The sequence below is a fragment of the Salmo trutta genome, chromosome 27, assembly GCF_901001165.1.
Source record: "Salmo trutta chromosome 27, fSalTru1.1, whole genome shotgun sequence".
Classification (NCBI taxonomy): domain Eukaryota; kingdom Metazoa; phylum Chordata; class Actinopteri; order Salmoniformes; family Salmonidae; genus Salmo; species Salmo trutta.
The window spans coordinates 24,888,736-24,904,034 of NC_042983.1; the positions used below are offsets into that span (position 1 = coordinate 24,888,736).

General features: G+C 47.3%; 2 protein-coding genes across 3 annotated transcripts in view; one reads left to right on the forward strand and one right to left on the reverse strand.

Moving 5' to 3' along the window:
• The window catches only part of LOC115164695 (multiple epidermal growth factor-like domains protein 9), a 56,490-nt gene extending 46,429 nt beyond the window's left edge, over positions 1 to 10,061 (reverse strand). The window contains exons 1-2 of one of the 2 annotated variants that reach the window (XM_029717441.1): positions 9,358 to 10,061; positions 421 to 619 (exon numbers count right to left, since the gene is read on the reverse strand). In XM_029717441.1, coding sequence (XP_029573301.1) covers positions 421 to 619; positions 9,358 to 9,910 — 752 coding nt within the window. In that variant the 5' untranslated portion in view covers positions 9,911 to 10,061. The remainder of the gene's footprint in view (positions 1 to 420; positions 620 to 9,357) is intronic. The other variant, XM_029717440.1, reaches the window with a different exon arrangement.
• A 2,178-nt stretch (positions 10,062 to 12,239) lies between these two features.
• LOC115164696 (serine/threonine-protein phosphatase 6 catalytic subunit-like) lies at positions 12,240 to 14,519 on the forward strand. Its single transcript, XM_029717442.1, has 7 exons — positions 12,240 to 12,390; positions 12,759 to 12,854; positions 12,982 to 13,047; positions 13,185 to 13,326; positions 13,471 to 13,550; positions 13,719 to 13,928; positions 14,084 to 14,519. The coding sequence occupies exons 1-7, from the start codon at positions 12,316 to 12,318 to the stop codon at positions 14,330 to 14,332; spliced, it is 918 nt and encodes a 305-aa protein (XP_029573302.1). The 5' UTR covers positions 12,240 to 12,315; the 3' UTR covers positions 14,333 to 14,519.
• The last annotated feature ends 780 nt before the right edge of the window (positions 14,520 to 15,299 follow it).

Sequence of the window (15,299 nt, forward strand, 5' to 3'; positions counted from 1 at the left end):
TCAATCTCTTCATTCAAATACTCAATCATGGACACTCCTATTGACATGTGTGGCTGCTATGTATGATGTATTGTTGTCTCTACCTTCTTGCCCTTTGTGCTGTTGTCTGTGCCAAATAAATGTTTGTACCATATTTTGTGCTGCTACCATGTTGTTGTCATGTTGTGTTGCTGCCTTGCTATGTTGTCTTAGGTCTCTCGTTATGTAGTGTTGTCTCTTGTGATGTGTGTTTTGTCCAATATTTATCATGTATTTATTTTTAATCCCAGACCCCCGTCCCCGCAGGAGGCCTTTTGCCAGGCCGTCATAGTAAATAAGAATTTGTTCTTAACTGACTTGCCTAGTTAAATAAAATAAAAATAGGTGTCTAGTGTTTCATTCTCAGTGCCATTAGTGCCCATGGGAAGCGAAAGCTCTTACCTGTCACAGAGGTGGTTGACAGCTCCGTAGGAGTCACAGCCACAGGGTAAGCAGCCAGTGGTGCCATTGGTGAAGTGTCCTTCCTCACAGTCCTCACACAGCAGCCCAGTGTACCCTGACATGCAGACACACTGACCTGTCTTCTTGTCACAGTCATCCACGTCTAGAGCCCCCTCACTGCTGCAGTTACACAGAGACTCTGCAGGGACAGAGCAAGAAAGAGGGAGAGACTGTTATAATACACCACCACTAGGATATTCTGTAAATACACACACACAATGAGAGGTGCCAGACATCTGCCAGACATCTGCATGACCGTGTAGACTCTGCTGAGTGGGCATGTATTATTTATTTGAGCTCAGGCATGAGGAGCATGGAGTCTGAGTGTTTCTCTCCCGTCTGTTTCTAAGAGAGAGACGGAGGGTAAGGAGGAGGATGCAGAGGATGAGGAGGTAGGATACAGACTGCTGCTGGAGTATGAGATTACTGTTTTTTTCCAGGAGACAACAGTCATGACATGCAGAGGAAATACCAGGCTGCCATTGGTGTTTTGTTGAGCACATGTGGGCTGTTCTTACAGGAGAGGAGACAGGTTGCTGTTAACTCACACAGCCTAATTTACAGGAATGATGTGGGAAGCAGGCAGGACTGCTGCAATCTGACATACTGTAAACCATTATACAATACTGTACATTGAAAGCTGAGAACAAAACAGAGGATTGTGGAAATGATGTTAATTGTTGAATGTGTCATCATATTATACACATGACTAGAGAAAATGAACAGTTGGACATTGATAGTGTGTTGACTAGGTTGCTTGTCCTTGCAAGGTCCATGTATGAGATTCGAACGAAGAATGATGGGTTTGAAATAGAAGTGTGTCCTATGATCCAACAGGGTACTGTTTTACAAGCGGCACGGTTGGTGGTGCCACTGGCTCGAAGCTCGAGGCACCAAAAGATGAAATTTGCTGAAGTCTTGAGCGGCCGCCGCGCATGGTTGACCAATGAGCAGAGTCCATCTTGACAACCAATCAAACAATGTTTTAATGACATAATTCGAGCTGACAAAAACCGGGACCGCTGGTCTCTACACACGGTAGGCGGATTTTCTCGCGGTTCAATCGCAGTTTACCGCAGAACGTCTGTAAACACCTTTAAACTTTCAGAACACTGTACTCTATTGTTGTGCCATCTTCTCAGACATCGGCTTGGCCATTCGAGAGGACTTAATGTCATTTTCTGAAACAGTCGCCTCCTCCTCAGATTAGCCCTCTCCATCTCTGGCCACTGTTCCAGCTTTATGTAACAGGGAAAGGGCACGGTTATGCAAGCATGGAGAGCACTGTCAACTTTCCATTTGATCACTGAAGTCATCTTCCCTGCACATCTTCCCCCCCCAAGATCACCCCCCAGACTCAGGGAGCTGCACGGCCCAAGATCTCACAATCTCTCTCACACACACAATTATAACCATGTTACACACAAATAAATAGCACTGAGCTACTGTAGGATCCATCACATCAAGTTACTCGTCACTTCCTATCTGGGCACAAAGCACGGAGGAAGAGAAGTTATTATTGCATCATTTGGTTCCAAGGTTAAGTACAGGTACAAACCACATAGTATAAGAATGGAGGATCAAAAACCCATGCATTGTGTGTGCAGAGGAAATGTGCACATGACTGATGTCTGTGTTAAATTTCAAAGCAGCAGAAAATTGGTTTGAGGGGAAATGTAAGCACAGTGAAAAAAGGAGATGAGGAAATGTCCATCTTCCTCATAGTAATTAGTTCCAGCAAAGTGAAGCAGTGTGGCGGCATGGTTCAAGTATGCAGAAGGACACATGTGACAGAGGTGATTGAAAACAACCTGCTGCTGTAAAATGACCTCTGTCTGAAGTTACACACCCTCCTATGACAGTGTTTATGCTACTAACAAAAACCATGGGAGGGTGGTACCACCTCTCCAACTGTAGGCTACTGTGCTTTAAACTCCAGAACATGCGGAAGCATAGAACGTGATATTTTATCACCATGATTTGCATTGAATGATTGGGAGGGATAAAAAGAAAGACATTATATGTCAACACACTAACACAGTGACACACCAGAAATGTGTTCCATCAGGCAGAGAATTTGTGTCAGTGAGGTGAGGCATTAACCCAGGTTGTTGATATCAGAGTGACCTTTACCCGAGAACAACGGAGCCTCGACAAGGTTGTAGTATCGCTGACTAGCTAACTACCCCCAAATCGGACTGGTGGCTGCGCATAATTTCATGGTCCCCTGATACTCACCTGGGAGGCCATTTTATACAGTGACAGACAAATAGCTGTTTCACAAGTGTTGCCCACCCCAACCTCCACAGAGGCTCTGTCGGGACGTTTTATCGTCTGCGATGCATACTGTAATGACCCGGCTGGGTCATAAAAGGAAAAGAGACGGACTTCAGGTGTGCAGGTTAGAACACAGGTTTATTCCTAAACTGGGCTATTGTTGTGGCCACAGCCCACGCCGCTAAATACTGAACGTACACAATTACACCATGTCGGGTTAAGGGTCACCCCCATAAGAAGAGATCAAGGCCCGAACAGAAAGAGAGAAAGAGATGAGACAGTAATCCCTATTTATGCATTTCCAAATCCCGCGGGATTACCCATCATACCCCCCACCCTTTCCCTCTGTCCTGACACATTCAACCCCTGCTAGTAGCCATGAGAACCATAACACACCCACGAACACAGAACACAATACCGGGTCGTTACATAGCCCCCCCCTTTCTAAACCCTAGCCCCTAGGGTTACACAACAAAATCCTTAAAACGACCCGGAGGTCGCATCAGTCTCTTGGGCCTCCCCGTGGCTCTCACCGGTGAACCCCCAGAACACTCATCTGCCCCAATGTCATTTCCAGCGCCCTCTGAAGAAGCAGCCCCCATCCCAGGCTCAGGTTGCGCTAGAGTCTCCTCGTTAGACTGTTCCCGTGGGCTCACATCAGAGACCTCACTCCCATTTCCTATCGTTTTCCTCCCTCTGTAGGGTGCCAATCGGTCCCGGTGGACCACCACCTTCCTGCTCCGTGGGGGGACCTCCACCCGGTACGTCACCTCCCCCACTCTCTCTATCACCAGACACGGCCCCACCCATGCACTGTCCAGCTTTGGGCACCGCCCCTTCTTGCGCGTGGGGTTGTGAAGCCACACACATTCTCCCGCTCCAAAGTGCCTCCCCCTAGCGCGCGAGTCGTAGTGGCGCTTTTGGCGGACCCCTGCGTTCTCGAGTTGCTCTCTTGCGAAGGTGTGAGCCGCTTCTAACCGGTTCTGCAGACGACACACATAGTTCGGGCCAGGCAAAACCCCGTCGTCATTATCAGGAGGGTGACCAAACGTCAGTTCGGCTGGGGTGCGCAACTCACGACCTAACATTAGTAGCGCTGGGGAGCACGCAGTCGATTCTTGAACAGCCGACCTACATGCCATAAGAATAAACGGTAAGTGGGTGTCCCAATCTCTCTGGTGTTTTGAGGTAACGATGGCCAGCTGCTGTGCTAACGTTCTGTTAAATCTTTCCACCAGCCCATCACTCTGGGGGTGAAGTGGCGTAGTGCGCGTCTTCTCCGCGCCTAACCGTCTACACAACTCTGAGAACACCCGTGACTCGAAGTTTCTCCCCTGGTCGCTGTGAATAGACTGTGGCACCCCAAACCGACTGATTATTCCCCCCACCAACGCATCAGCTACTGTCGCTGCCTCCTGGTCTGGGAGAGCGTAAGCCTCCGGCCACTTGGTGAAGTAGTCCATAGCGGTTAGAATCCACCTGTTACCGCTGTCTGTGGTTGGAAACGGCCCCACTATGTCTACCCCCAGTCTCTCCATGGGCTCCCCTACTGGGAATTGTTGTAGGAGGGCGTGTGACTGACCTGGAGGTCCTTTTTTAGCAGCACACTCGTCGCACTGCCTACAAAAGTCCTCAACATCCCTCCTGTGCCTGGCCCAATAGAAGCCTTTACGCACGCGCTTTAACGTTTTGGAGACCCCAAAATGCCCTGCGCCAACTCCCCCGTGAAGCTGCTGTAACACGCTCCCCTGCAGCCTTTTGGGCACCACTACCTGCCACGTAATTTCTCCAGTCGCTGGCTTTTTCCACCCCCTCTGGAGGACTCCCTCAGCCACTCTAAGGACTGTGAATTTAGCCCACAGACCCTTGGTGACTGGTGATAGAGGGGCTACTTCCCCCCACGGCGGTCGTCTTCTCTCTTCCACCCACCGCAGCACAGGACGCAGCTCTGCGTCCTCCTCCTGGCGACGCCTCCACTCCCCAACGTCCACAGCCTCAAGCTCTCGGCACTCTGTCACCCTCAGTTGACTCACCGTGGCGGTGACTCCCTCCTCCCTGCACAGTTCTCTCTCTCGCTCCACCCGTTTGGCGCAGTACCCACAGCCATCCTCAGCACACGGGCGGCGGGACAAGGCGTCTGCATTGCTGTGGCGAAGGCCGGCTCTGTGCTCCACCTGGAAGTCGTAGGGTTGCAGCTCCTCCAGCCAGCGGGCAATCTGACCCTCTGGCTCCTTGAAGGAGAGAAGCCACTGCAGGGCGGAGTGATCCGTCCGGACCACAAACGGCAGGCCCCCCAGGTAGTACTTGAAATGGCGTACTGCTGCCACGACAGCCAAAAGCTCTCTCCTTGTCACGCAGTAGCGTTTCTCAGCCTTATCAAAAGTTCTGCTGTAATAAGCTACTACGTGTTCCCCATCAGGACCACGCTGAGCCAGCACAGCCCCCAAACCCTCATTGCTTGCGTCGGTGTCCAGGATGAACGGACGGTTCGGGTCTGGTGAGGCCAGGACAGGAGCCTCCATCAGGGCACGTTTGAGGGCCTCAAACGCCCGCTGGTGCTCTTCGGTCCACTGAAAAACAGTGTCCTCCTTGAGAAGGTGGTTCAAAGGAGCCGCCACCCCCGCAAACCCCTTCACAAACCTACGATAGTAGGATGCCAGCCCCAGGAAGCTCTTAACCTCTTTTTTCCCCCCTGGAACTGGCCACCCCCTCACAGCCTCTACCTTGTCTGGCATCGTACTGATGCCCTCACCACCCAGCTGATGCCCCAGGAACGCCACCTCCCTTTGCATAAAATGGCACTTTCCCGGATGCAATTTTAGCCCTGCCCCCGAGATCCTCTCCAACACTCGCCGAATTGCCCCCAGTGCCCCCTCAAACGATGTGCCGTGCACCAATATGTCGTCTAGGTACACAACACACTCGTCTCTCGGAACCCCCGCCAGCACTCTGTCCATGAGCCTCTCAAAGGTGGCAGGAGCATTACAGAGCCCGAAGCACAGCACCTTGAACTGCCAATGGCCCCTATCTGTGGAGAAGGCCGTTTTTTCACGTGCCCCTGGCGAGAGGGGCACCTGCCAGTAGCCACTGCGCAGATCAAGGCAGGAGAACCACGAGGACCCTCTCACGTGGTCTAGCGACTCATCAATCCTCGGTAGGGGATAAGAGTCTTTAGTGGTGATAGAATTTAGGCCCCTGTAGTCAACACAAAACCTAAGTTTACCCCCTTTCTTAGGCACCATGACGACCGGCGCGGACCATGGGCTATCTGATGGCTCAATGAAATCAGCCCGCAACATGTCAACAATAGCTGTGTCTGCTGCTTCCCTCCTGGCAAGGGGAATACGACGGGGCCGAATTTTAATGGGTCGGGCGTCCCCAGTGTCTATTTCGTGCTGAACTAGGTGCGTTTGTCCTACCTCATCTTCCCCCCAAGCGAAGCTATCTTTAAAGTCCAACAGCAGCTGCTTTAACTGTCTCTGTTGTCCCTCATCCAGACCCTGACAGTTCTTCAGCCACACAGCCTCAACGGCGTCTATAGCTTCCTCCTTCCCCCCGTCGGGCTGATGGGGTGAAGGAGCCAGTGTGTTTTGGGCTACTGAGCTGCCTGTGCTTGCACCATGATGGGGAGTGAAGGCCGTCGCCGCCGGAGACAGCTGCTGGAATGGCACAACGACCAAGGGAGCAGCCGGGATGACCGGTGGAGTTTCTGCAAGCTTGGAGGAAGACGGAGGGACAGCCCTGCCCCCTGCTGGCCCTCCCGAAGTCGACATTCCCACTGTGGGCCCCCCCGACAGCCTCAAAGTGCCCGACGCTAAGTCCAACTGAGCCCCACAGTTTTTCAAAAAGTCCATTCCCAGTATACAGGGGTCCTGCACCGCTGCTACCCATGCCGGACACCCCACAGTTCTCCCCCCCACAGTCACAGATAGCTGACACTTCCCTAACATGGGGGCTAGCTCCCCCGTGACAGTCCGTAGCTGGACAAGGGTCGGCTCCACCCGCACCCCAACAGGTAGTATGTCTGGTCTCACCAGGGTTACTGTAGAGCCCGTGTCGACCAGGGCCAAACATTCCACCCCCTCCACCTTGACGATGACATTACAGAAGTCCCCAACGGTGGTACGTCCCACCACAACTACCGGACTAGGAAACACGGCGGCAGCTACACCCTGGGGGAGCAGGTCCCCACCCTCTTGTCTGCGCTGCTGGGTACCTCTTTTGCTTACAGTGGGTTTGGGGGCGGGGGGGTGGGTCCGCGCTGCCCCCTGCGCGAGAACCCGCCGTCGTTTCCCTGGTGACGGGGTAATCTGCCACACTCCCGCTGAATGTGGCCAGGCTGGCCACAACCCCAGCATACAATAGGAGTTGAGCTGACACTGCGACGCTGCCTGGAGCCCCTCTCCATGACAAGCGAAGCAGTCTTGACTAGCCCGCACAACTCGTCGGCCCACTCTGGTTTCGTGACCCCTGGCACCCCAGCCACCGCTGCTCTCACCTCTGGTTGACTGGCGACTTCCACTCTCACTCCCTCCCCCCAGATCAGCTCCCTCTTCCTGGCTATCTCCACTGCAGCCCGCAGAGATGGTGGGTCCGCCATCTGAACATGCTTACCCAGTTCGGTGGAAGAGAGCGCTCTAATAAAACTGTCCCGTGCCAGCTCGTCTTGCACCCCAATCGGCATAGTTGCATAAGCCCGCCTGGTCAGGCTCAGAATACCACTTGCCAACGCCTTTAATGATTCCCCCTGAAGTCTCTTTTTGTTACTCAGTTCAATCCGCAGCATGTTGGGCTGCGCGTCGCTGCCGAAACGGCCCCCCAATGCCTCCACTAGCGCACCGTAGTCGCCCCTCTCGTCCGGGGCTAGCGTTAACAGGCATTCCGACGCCTCCTCTGCCAGGCTCAGGGCAAGCTGTAACGCTTTCGTCTCGTCAGACCACCTCCCGGCTGCAGCCAACAACTCGAATTGAGTGAAAAAAACTTCCCATTTACCTTGTCCATTGAACTTTGGTAGTTTAGCCGCTACCGTGGCTAATGGCAATAGGCCGCCGCCATCTCTGTTTACATACGCAGGCCCCGCCATTTCCGCACCCGGTGACGTCGATATCCCCGTCGCCGTGACGTCTGCTCTCGAGCGGAGTGAAGGAAAACCCGCCAGTTCTGCCATCTTGCTGACTGACAATTTAACTCCCGCCATGTGGCTCTCCAGCTCATCTATGGCTGTCGCCGCCCGACCCTCCCGACCGGGTACCCCCGAGCCCACAACGGACACTTTGTCCGACTCTTCCTTAATTTTCTGCCTCGCCCCAAGCATCATGACCGTAGATGCGAGTTACGCTAAATCCAACCCGGCCTATACTGAACAGCTAACTCGCCTAGTCTCGATCCCGTAGTTCGAAAGCACTTCTGACACCAATGTAATGACCCGGCTGGGTCATAAAAGGAAAAGAGACGGACTTCAGGTGTGCAGGTTAGAACACAGGTTTATTCCTAAACTGGGCTATTGTTGTGGCCACAGCCCACGCCGCTAAATACTGAACGTACACAATTACACCATGTCGGGTTAAGGGTCACCCCCATAAGAAGAGATCAAGGCCCGAACAGAAAGAGAGAAAGAGATGAGACAGTAATCCCTATTTATGCATTTCCAAATCCCGCGGGATTACCCATCATACCCCCCACCCTTTCCCTCTGTCCTGACACATTCAACCCCTGCTAGTAGCCATGAGAACCATAACACACCCACGAACACAGAACACAATACCGGGTCGTTACAATACGAATAGCGGAGCAGCGGAGGTGAGAGACAAGCCGCTGAGCATATAGCAGTGCTGGCTCATTCATGTCTTGGTCTGGTCGTTTTGATTGGATGCGGAGTAGCACATTCCCCTATCCCTCTTCCGTGGTCTAAGGATGTTGAATAGACACAAAGGGATCAAACGGACATGTGTTATTGTCTGCTTGTATGAAAAATACAATCGCATGGTTTTATGCGGACATGGAGAAGTCTGGGAATGGATAACTAAAAACATGGCTTAAATGCCGTCCCCCCTCCGATCCAATCACTATAATATCTGACACACTTGTCACATAGCCTACCTCAGAATAAGGGCCCCCATCTCTGTGAGCGCAAAACGTAGCCTATAGCCCATTCATATTGCGCAATTGGTAAATATTGAACCGATATGTTATAATTAATATGGATCATTCGGTTATTTGATCATTTTACAAGGAGACTGCCGTCCATGATTTGAGGTCCGTGATCTATTGTTTCTACAAGCTGTCAGTTTCTTAGCCCGCCTGTGCTCTGCGTCAAAAGCCATAATACCGACATTGTTTTGACTGTGCCTTTGGCCACATATGAATTAAGTTTCTGCATCAAAAGGGCAATTTCTGCAAACCTAGGTGAATGTGTGAGGTGATTAATTAAAGTCCAGAGACTCAATCCGTTCATATATCAGTCTATTTATAATTACGTGTAACCAGGTGTGGCAGTCTAAGGATATTCTGTACAATACACAAGATAAAATGACAATTGCATGCTCCTTAGAACATTGTATATTTTATTATCACACCCAAGAGCAAACATAGGCTACTCACCTTGACCATTCTCGGAGGAGGAAATCGATGCATCGATGTTATCTGAAGACCATGCATCATTAGTCGTCCGCTGAGAAACCATGGAGACCATGTTGGTTTTTTCTGGAGGAAAAACTGATGCTTGCCCATCAGTAGATATTTTGCTTGAATTTGATGTTCTGGAGCTCAAAAACGTATTTTTTTTTCTAGTGTTGAAAAGCATTTCTGTGCTTGGCCTTGGGGTTGTAGGGTCAGTTGTTGGTGGCTGAACGGTGGTTGCAGTTGGCGAGACAGGAGTCGTGGAGACCCGTATCGTTTTGCTGGCCACTCCGGTGAAACCAATAGTAGGGGACGGCGTGAGCCCAGTTAGTTGGCCGAGCACAAACCTGCCCTCAGGTAAACGATTAGGCAAGGTTGTGTAGAGCGGTTCCAAGCTCTCGGAGGCTGAGCGAGGCTTCCTGGAGATAGGCGAAGCATCGTAGGAGTTGACGCGAGGTGCAGCATCAGAACATCCAATATACAAAATAAATAGCAAAGCTGGGGATATGTACATCATTAAGGTCGTTAACCTCATATTAAATTTCAGCTCTCCATGTAAAGCCCTACCTAGTAAGGGTCTGTCTCAGACCTTTCCCTGAATGGACTAGCTCGCGTACTCCACCATTGACGTTCTCAGTGATTGTGAACCGAACTACCCGCAGTTTCTTGGCTTCACTTTCCGTTCAACCTAGCACAGCGCAATGAAACGCTCTAAATTGTTACACTCTTCAGCCAATGAAGACATTGATGGGAGGTCACGTGGTATGTTAAGGTGCGTTTGTTTTCCTTTCGTAAAGGCATTTGATTGGTTCAATGCGTAGCCTCATCTGAGCGAGTACACGTTGAGTGCATTGAGAAGTCTGTTTTACTTTTCCTTATTAGTCCAAAGATCACATCATTGGATACATTTAAACAAATAATAATATTACATTGTAAGATTACATTACTTTATGTTCCTAGGCTGCGAGCCTACATCAATTCGATTCTGGGACATTCGGCCTAGGCTAGGCTACTCAATAAATAACATATGCCGCTCTTTAACGATTTCCACATATAAGCAACAACATGTTTAAAAAGTGAGTGTAGGCCAAACAAGGTACATTTAACCCCCATACTACCGACTAGGGTCCCCATAGGGGATGTTTTTTTTAATCATAACCCAAATGTTTTTTTTTATTCTTCTGATTTTTAATGACTTTGTCAACCAACTTGATCTAAATCATTATTTAATGTTTCTGTACTTTAAAAAAATATAATCCTCTGGGGTAATTTTGACCCCAGCCCAAAACACTAGTTTGATAGATATTACCTTTATTTGAATTTAGGTTTCTCTGGAGACAAAATAACAAGTTATCCATACCACCAGAGGGTGGAGGGGGACCTGTATCAGTTATTTTGACCAGATAGACAGATAATCTGTAGAGATATAGGTCTCCATGTACTTGCCTACGATTGTACTTTTCTATACAACATCGTATGGCTGTGTACAAAACCAAAAACAACCTTTTTGTGCCTTCTGGTTTCTCTGGAGACATAATATTAAGTTATACATATCCTCAGAGGGTGGAGGGGGACCTGTTGCAGTGATCTTGGCCTTATAGACAGATCACCTGCAGATATAGAGAACCTAATGTACTTGCCTATGGTTATAACTATGTATGAATGTGTACAAAATCTAAAATTACCGTAGATATATGCTTAGTTACAGTCAAAACAGCTCATAAAAGTCTGTCTGTGGTATGAATACTAGGTAGAACTGTAATACAGAAACCAGCTACCCTCTGAATGTGTACATAGTGCTGTATTGGTGTGTATTAGCAGTGCTGGCTCATACAATATTGTCCAACATTCAATATGTGCAACTTGTGATATTTTGGTTGCTATACCATGTGGTTTGAAGTGACTTTGAGGATTTGTGCATGCTTTTAGAAGCATCCTGCCATAGGCCCTACCACATTGTTTCACTTCCAGTGATGCTAATGCTGGCTGTGGGGTTAGTAAATGATGAAAGCGTAGACATATTTTTTTGTCATTGGCTCTCAGAATAAATGGATGAATCACTTTTTGTCAAAAAAATTAAGTATATTTCACATTTTGGTGTACTTCGCCTTTAAATGGAAGTCATTTTTGCCACATAAATATGACAAAATTAATATTTACTTATAAATTTGAAGAACTAAATGATACTACAATCAAATGATGGCAAATGAGCGTTTTAGTACTAATCTGGATTGTACTTTGGAAAAACGCTGCACATTATATAAGGGAAACATTTATATGTTCATTTGACAGAATATGCAAATTGCTTTAATTTTTCTTAAATAATAGTCTGTTTTGAATATATACTTTTTCAGATAACATTATTTACATTTCTAATGATGTTTTGATAATAGTTAAGTTTATATAGTTGCTTTTCCCAATCATTTCTTATAGGGGGCAACATGACCCCAATTGGTAATCCATTCATGTAAAATATGTTGGTAGTAGGCTATAATGAGGGTTAAATGAAACAAATATGATTGTGATATTTATTAGGCCTAGGCAGGATATGTGCGCTCAGTAGCCTAATCACCCATTGTATCTACAGTGTGCGAGCGCCGCTGTGCGGCTACAGTCCTTAACACCTGTCGTCAGCAGTATTTACATTGATCAGGAGTGACATGAGCTGCACAACATGATACCAGAGGCTAGTTATGAAGCCAAGAGCTACAGAACTGTTACATCCAATAATTACTCATTTGACTATGATTTGACAAGACTTAAAGAGCTCACAATATGCACTGTCCGGGTCCGGAGGATATAAAACCAAATTCTAAGGCCTATAGTATGTATGTGCGTATCCTACACAGCAGATGGCAGCACAACGCAAACTGTTCAGTAAATCTGCCTGACGGAACCGAACATGCACAGTAGTAGAAACATTAGCGAACAGCTGATACAATGGCGCCACTGGACCTGGATAAATACGCGGAGATTGCCAAGCAGTGTAAATATTTACCTGAAAACGACCTCAAGGTGAGAATCAATGCCTTCGCAATGGCAATCACCTCTAGAAATAAGCCTGATGAGCAGCACGCATAGAAGCCTACTTATCAGACATAAGCAACAGCAAAATCAGTATCACTTCTAATCATATCGAAGCATCCTGACCTGAAATCACAGACTGTGATGCCATAGCCTAGAATTATAATTCAACGGATGCCATCATCATGCTTGACGAAATGATTGGTCACTGGTGAATTTCTCTACTATGCCATTGTAACCGATGTGAAATGGCTAGTTAACCATTCATTCATTAAACGATTGCATGACACATCACATTGAAGTCTCTGAAACTGTTACATTATGCTTGTTATTCTTACCAAGTGTGGGTTTTTCCTCAGAGGTTATGTGATTATGTATGTGACCTATTGCTGGAGGAATCCAATGTCCAGCCTGTGTCCACCCCTGTGACTGTGTGTGGAGATATACATGGACAGGTAGGCTACTTTATTGACCATCACAGCTTTACAGCAACATTGCTAGATATTTGTGTTTGAAGCTGATGGATTATACATTTCTTTCCAGTAGTTATGAAGTTAACTTGGTTGCTTCTTCTTCTTTCAGTTTTATGATCTGTGTGAACTCTTCAGAACTGGAGGACAGGTCCCAGACACAAACTATATTTTCATGGTTGGCTAAAACTCAACTATTCTCCCCTTGTCCACTCCCATTTATCTTCATTGATTTGACTGTTATTGTTTTTTCATGTTGTTTACAACGTCCATCAAGAATCACACCATCATGATTTGGTGTCTGTGTCTCTACAGGGTGACTTTGTTGACCGGGGATATTACAGCTTGGAGACATTCACATACCTGTTGGTGTTAAAAGCCAAATGGCCTGACCGCATCACGCTTTTAAGAGGAAACCACGAAAGCAGACAAATAACCCAAGTATATGGCTTTTATGGTGAGATTTTCATTACTTCGCCATATCCAGCCCAACCAAATGTTGCAATAATAGGCTACATTAGTAGTTATCGTTCAATCCAAACCATTGACTCCAGGTGGACTGGTTGTAAATGGGATGTCCCCGGTCTATTTTTCTTTTCAGATGAATGCCAAACCAAATATGGAAATGCCAATGCCTGGCGCTACTGTACCAAAGTGTTTGATATGTTAACAGTTGCAGCGGTGAGTACAACTCTATTGCTTTGTAGTTCTGATTTCCTGCAGTCAAATCCCCCATGTCACAAGTTTAGCATATCAAGCCAACATGGAAATGATTACACATGAGTCTTAAGATATTTTCTATCATCACAGTTATTCTAATGCTGTACTTTGGTTGTTTTCTTGTGCCAGCTGATGGATGAGCAGATTCTGTGTGTTCATGGGGGCCTCTCCCCAGACATAAAGACCCTGGACCAGATCAGAACCATTGAGCGTAACCAGGAGATCCCCCACAAGGGAGCATTCTGTGACCTTGTCTGGTCAGACCCGGAGGACGTCGACACCTGGGCCATCAGCCCTAGGGGAGCTGGGTGGCTGTTTGGTGCAAAGGTCACCAATGAGGTAAGATTAGTCTTGTTCACCACTGATTAGAGATGCACACTGCAGTACATACATTGTCAATTTCACACAGCAATATATATGAAATGGGTAAGTCATGTTTATTTTTCACATTCATCTCACTCTCTTTTTTTGTTTATATATCACTCGATGTGCAGTTTGTTCACATCAACAACTTGACGTTGATCTGTCGGGCACATCAACTAGTCCATGAAGGTTACAAGTTCATGTTTGATGAGAAGCTGGTCACGGTCTGGTCAGCTCCTAACTACTGCTATCGCTGCGGCAACATTGCCTCCATCATGGTCTTCAAAGACGCCAATACAAGGGAGCCCAAGCTGTTCCGGGCGGTTCCCGACTCGGAGAGAGTAATTCCACCCAGAACAACGACACCATATTTCCTGTAAACACTGCACTAACTATCATCATCTTTGGCCGCACTGTTATCAAGCACCACATTTGTAATGCATCACATACAGTGGAGTAACAACAACTCCCGTTGAAGTGACACCACTGATTATGTCGTTCATATTTTACCAGTGGAGGCTGCTGAGGGGAGGACGGCTCATAAGAATGGCTGGAATGGAGCCAATGGAATGGTATCAACAACATGGAAACCACATGTGGTTGATACCATTCCATTGGCTCCATTCCAGCCATTCTTATGAGCCGTTCTCCCATCAGCAGCCTCCACTGTATTTTACTGTAGGCTACTGTACGTAACTTATATACAGTACTGTGTGTTTTTGTGTCTGCTGTAGCTCTGTGTGCCAACACGTGTGTTCACACAGAAATACTCTATTAAGTAATGCCACTACTCTGTTTCAAACGTTTTAGGTGATAGCAGTGTCAATATTTCATGTTTTATTCAAAAACATGTTAGATTTAATGAATCATGGTAGATTACAATAAGAACACGTGAAGTGAAACAGGAACACTTATTTTAGCCACTTTACAGAGAGAGGTCACCGTTTCAGTTTGACTTCGGTCTATTTGCAGCCTATTAGGAATAAACTGTAGAAGATGTTATTTGTCAGATGTTTGATTTTATTTTTGTAATGTATATTTATTGAATTTCATGTATCGTGTAGAGATATATATATATATACACAGTATAAAGCACTCAAATTAGAAATATGTTTAAATGAGAATGTACTCATGCACTTGACTTAGTTATCTTATGTAGTCTTATAATAAAGCTATAAGCCTGATAATTGAGGTGAGAAATTATTATAATGAACATCACTGATCTAAAACATATAGATAGGTTCTTTGATGTAAAATTGTATGTTGGTGCTTTTCTATTTACCAATTTTTATGTTCTGTGTTTGTGCTTTTCTATAAACCAATTTCTGTGTTCATGCAAGTGACTGA

What these genes read in the sequence shown, in the direction of transcription:
- LOC115164696 (XM_029717442.1), top strand. Translation starts at nt 12,316, where the DNA reads ATGGCGCCACTGGACCTGGATAAATACGCGGAGATTGCCAAGCAGTGT. An exon ending in TACCTGAAAACGACCTCAAG is followed by an intron (nt 12,391 to 12,758) that starts GTGAGAATCAAT and finishes GTTTTTCCTCAG; the next exon opens with AGGTTATGTGATTATGTATG. An exon ending in CCAAGTATATGGCTTTTATG is followed by an intron (nt 13,327 to 13,470) that starts GTGAGATTTTCA and finishes TTTTCTTTTCAG; the next exon opens with ATGAATGCCAAACCAAATAT.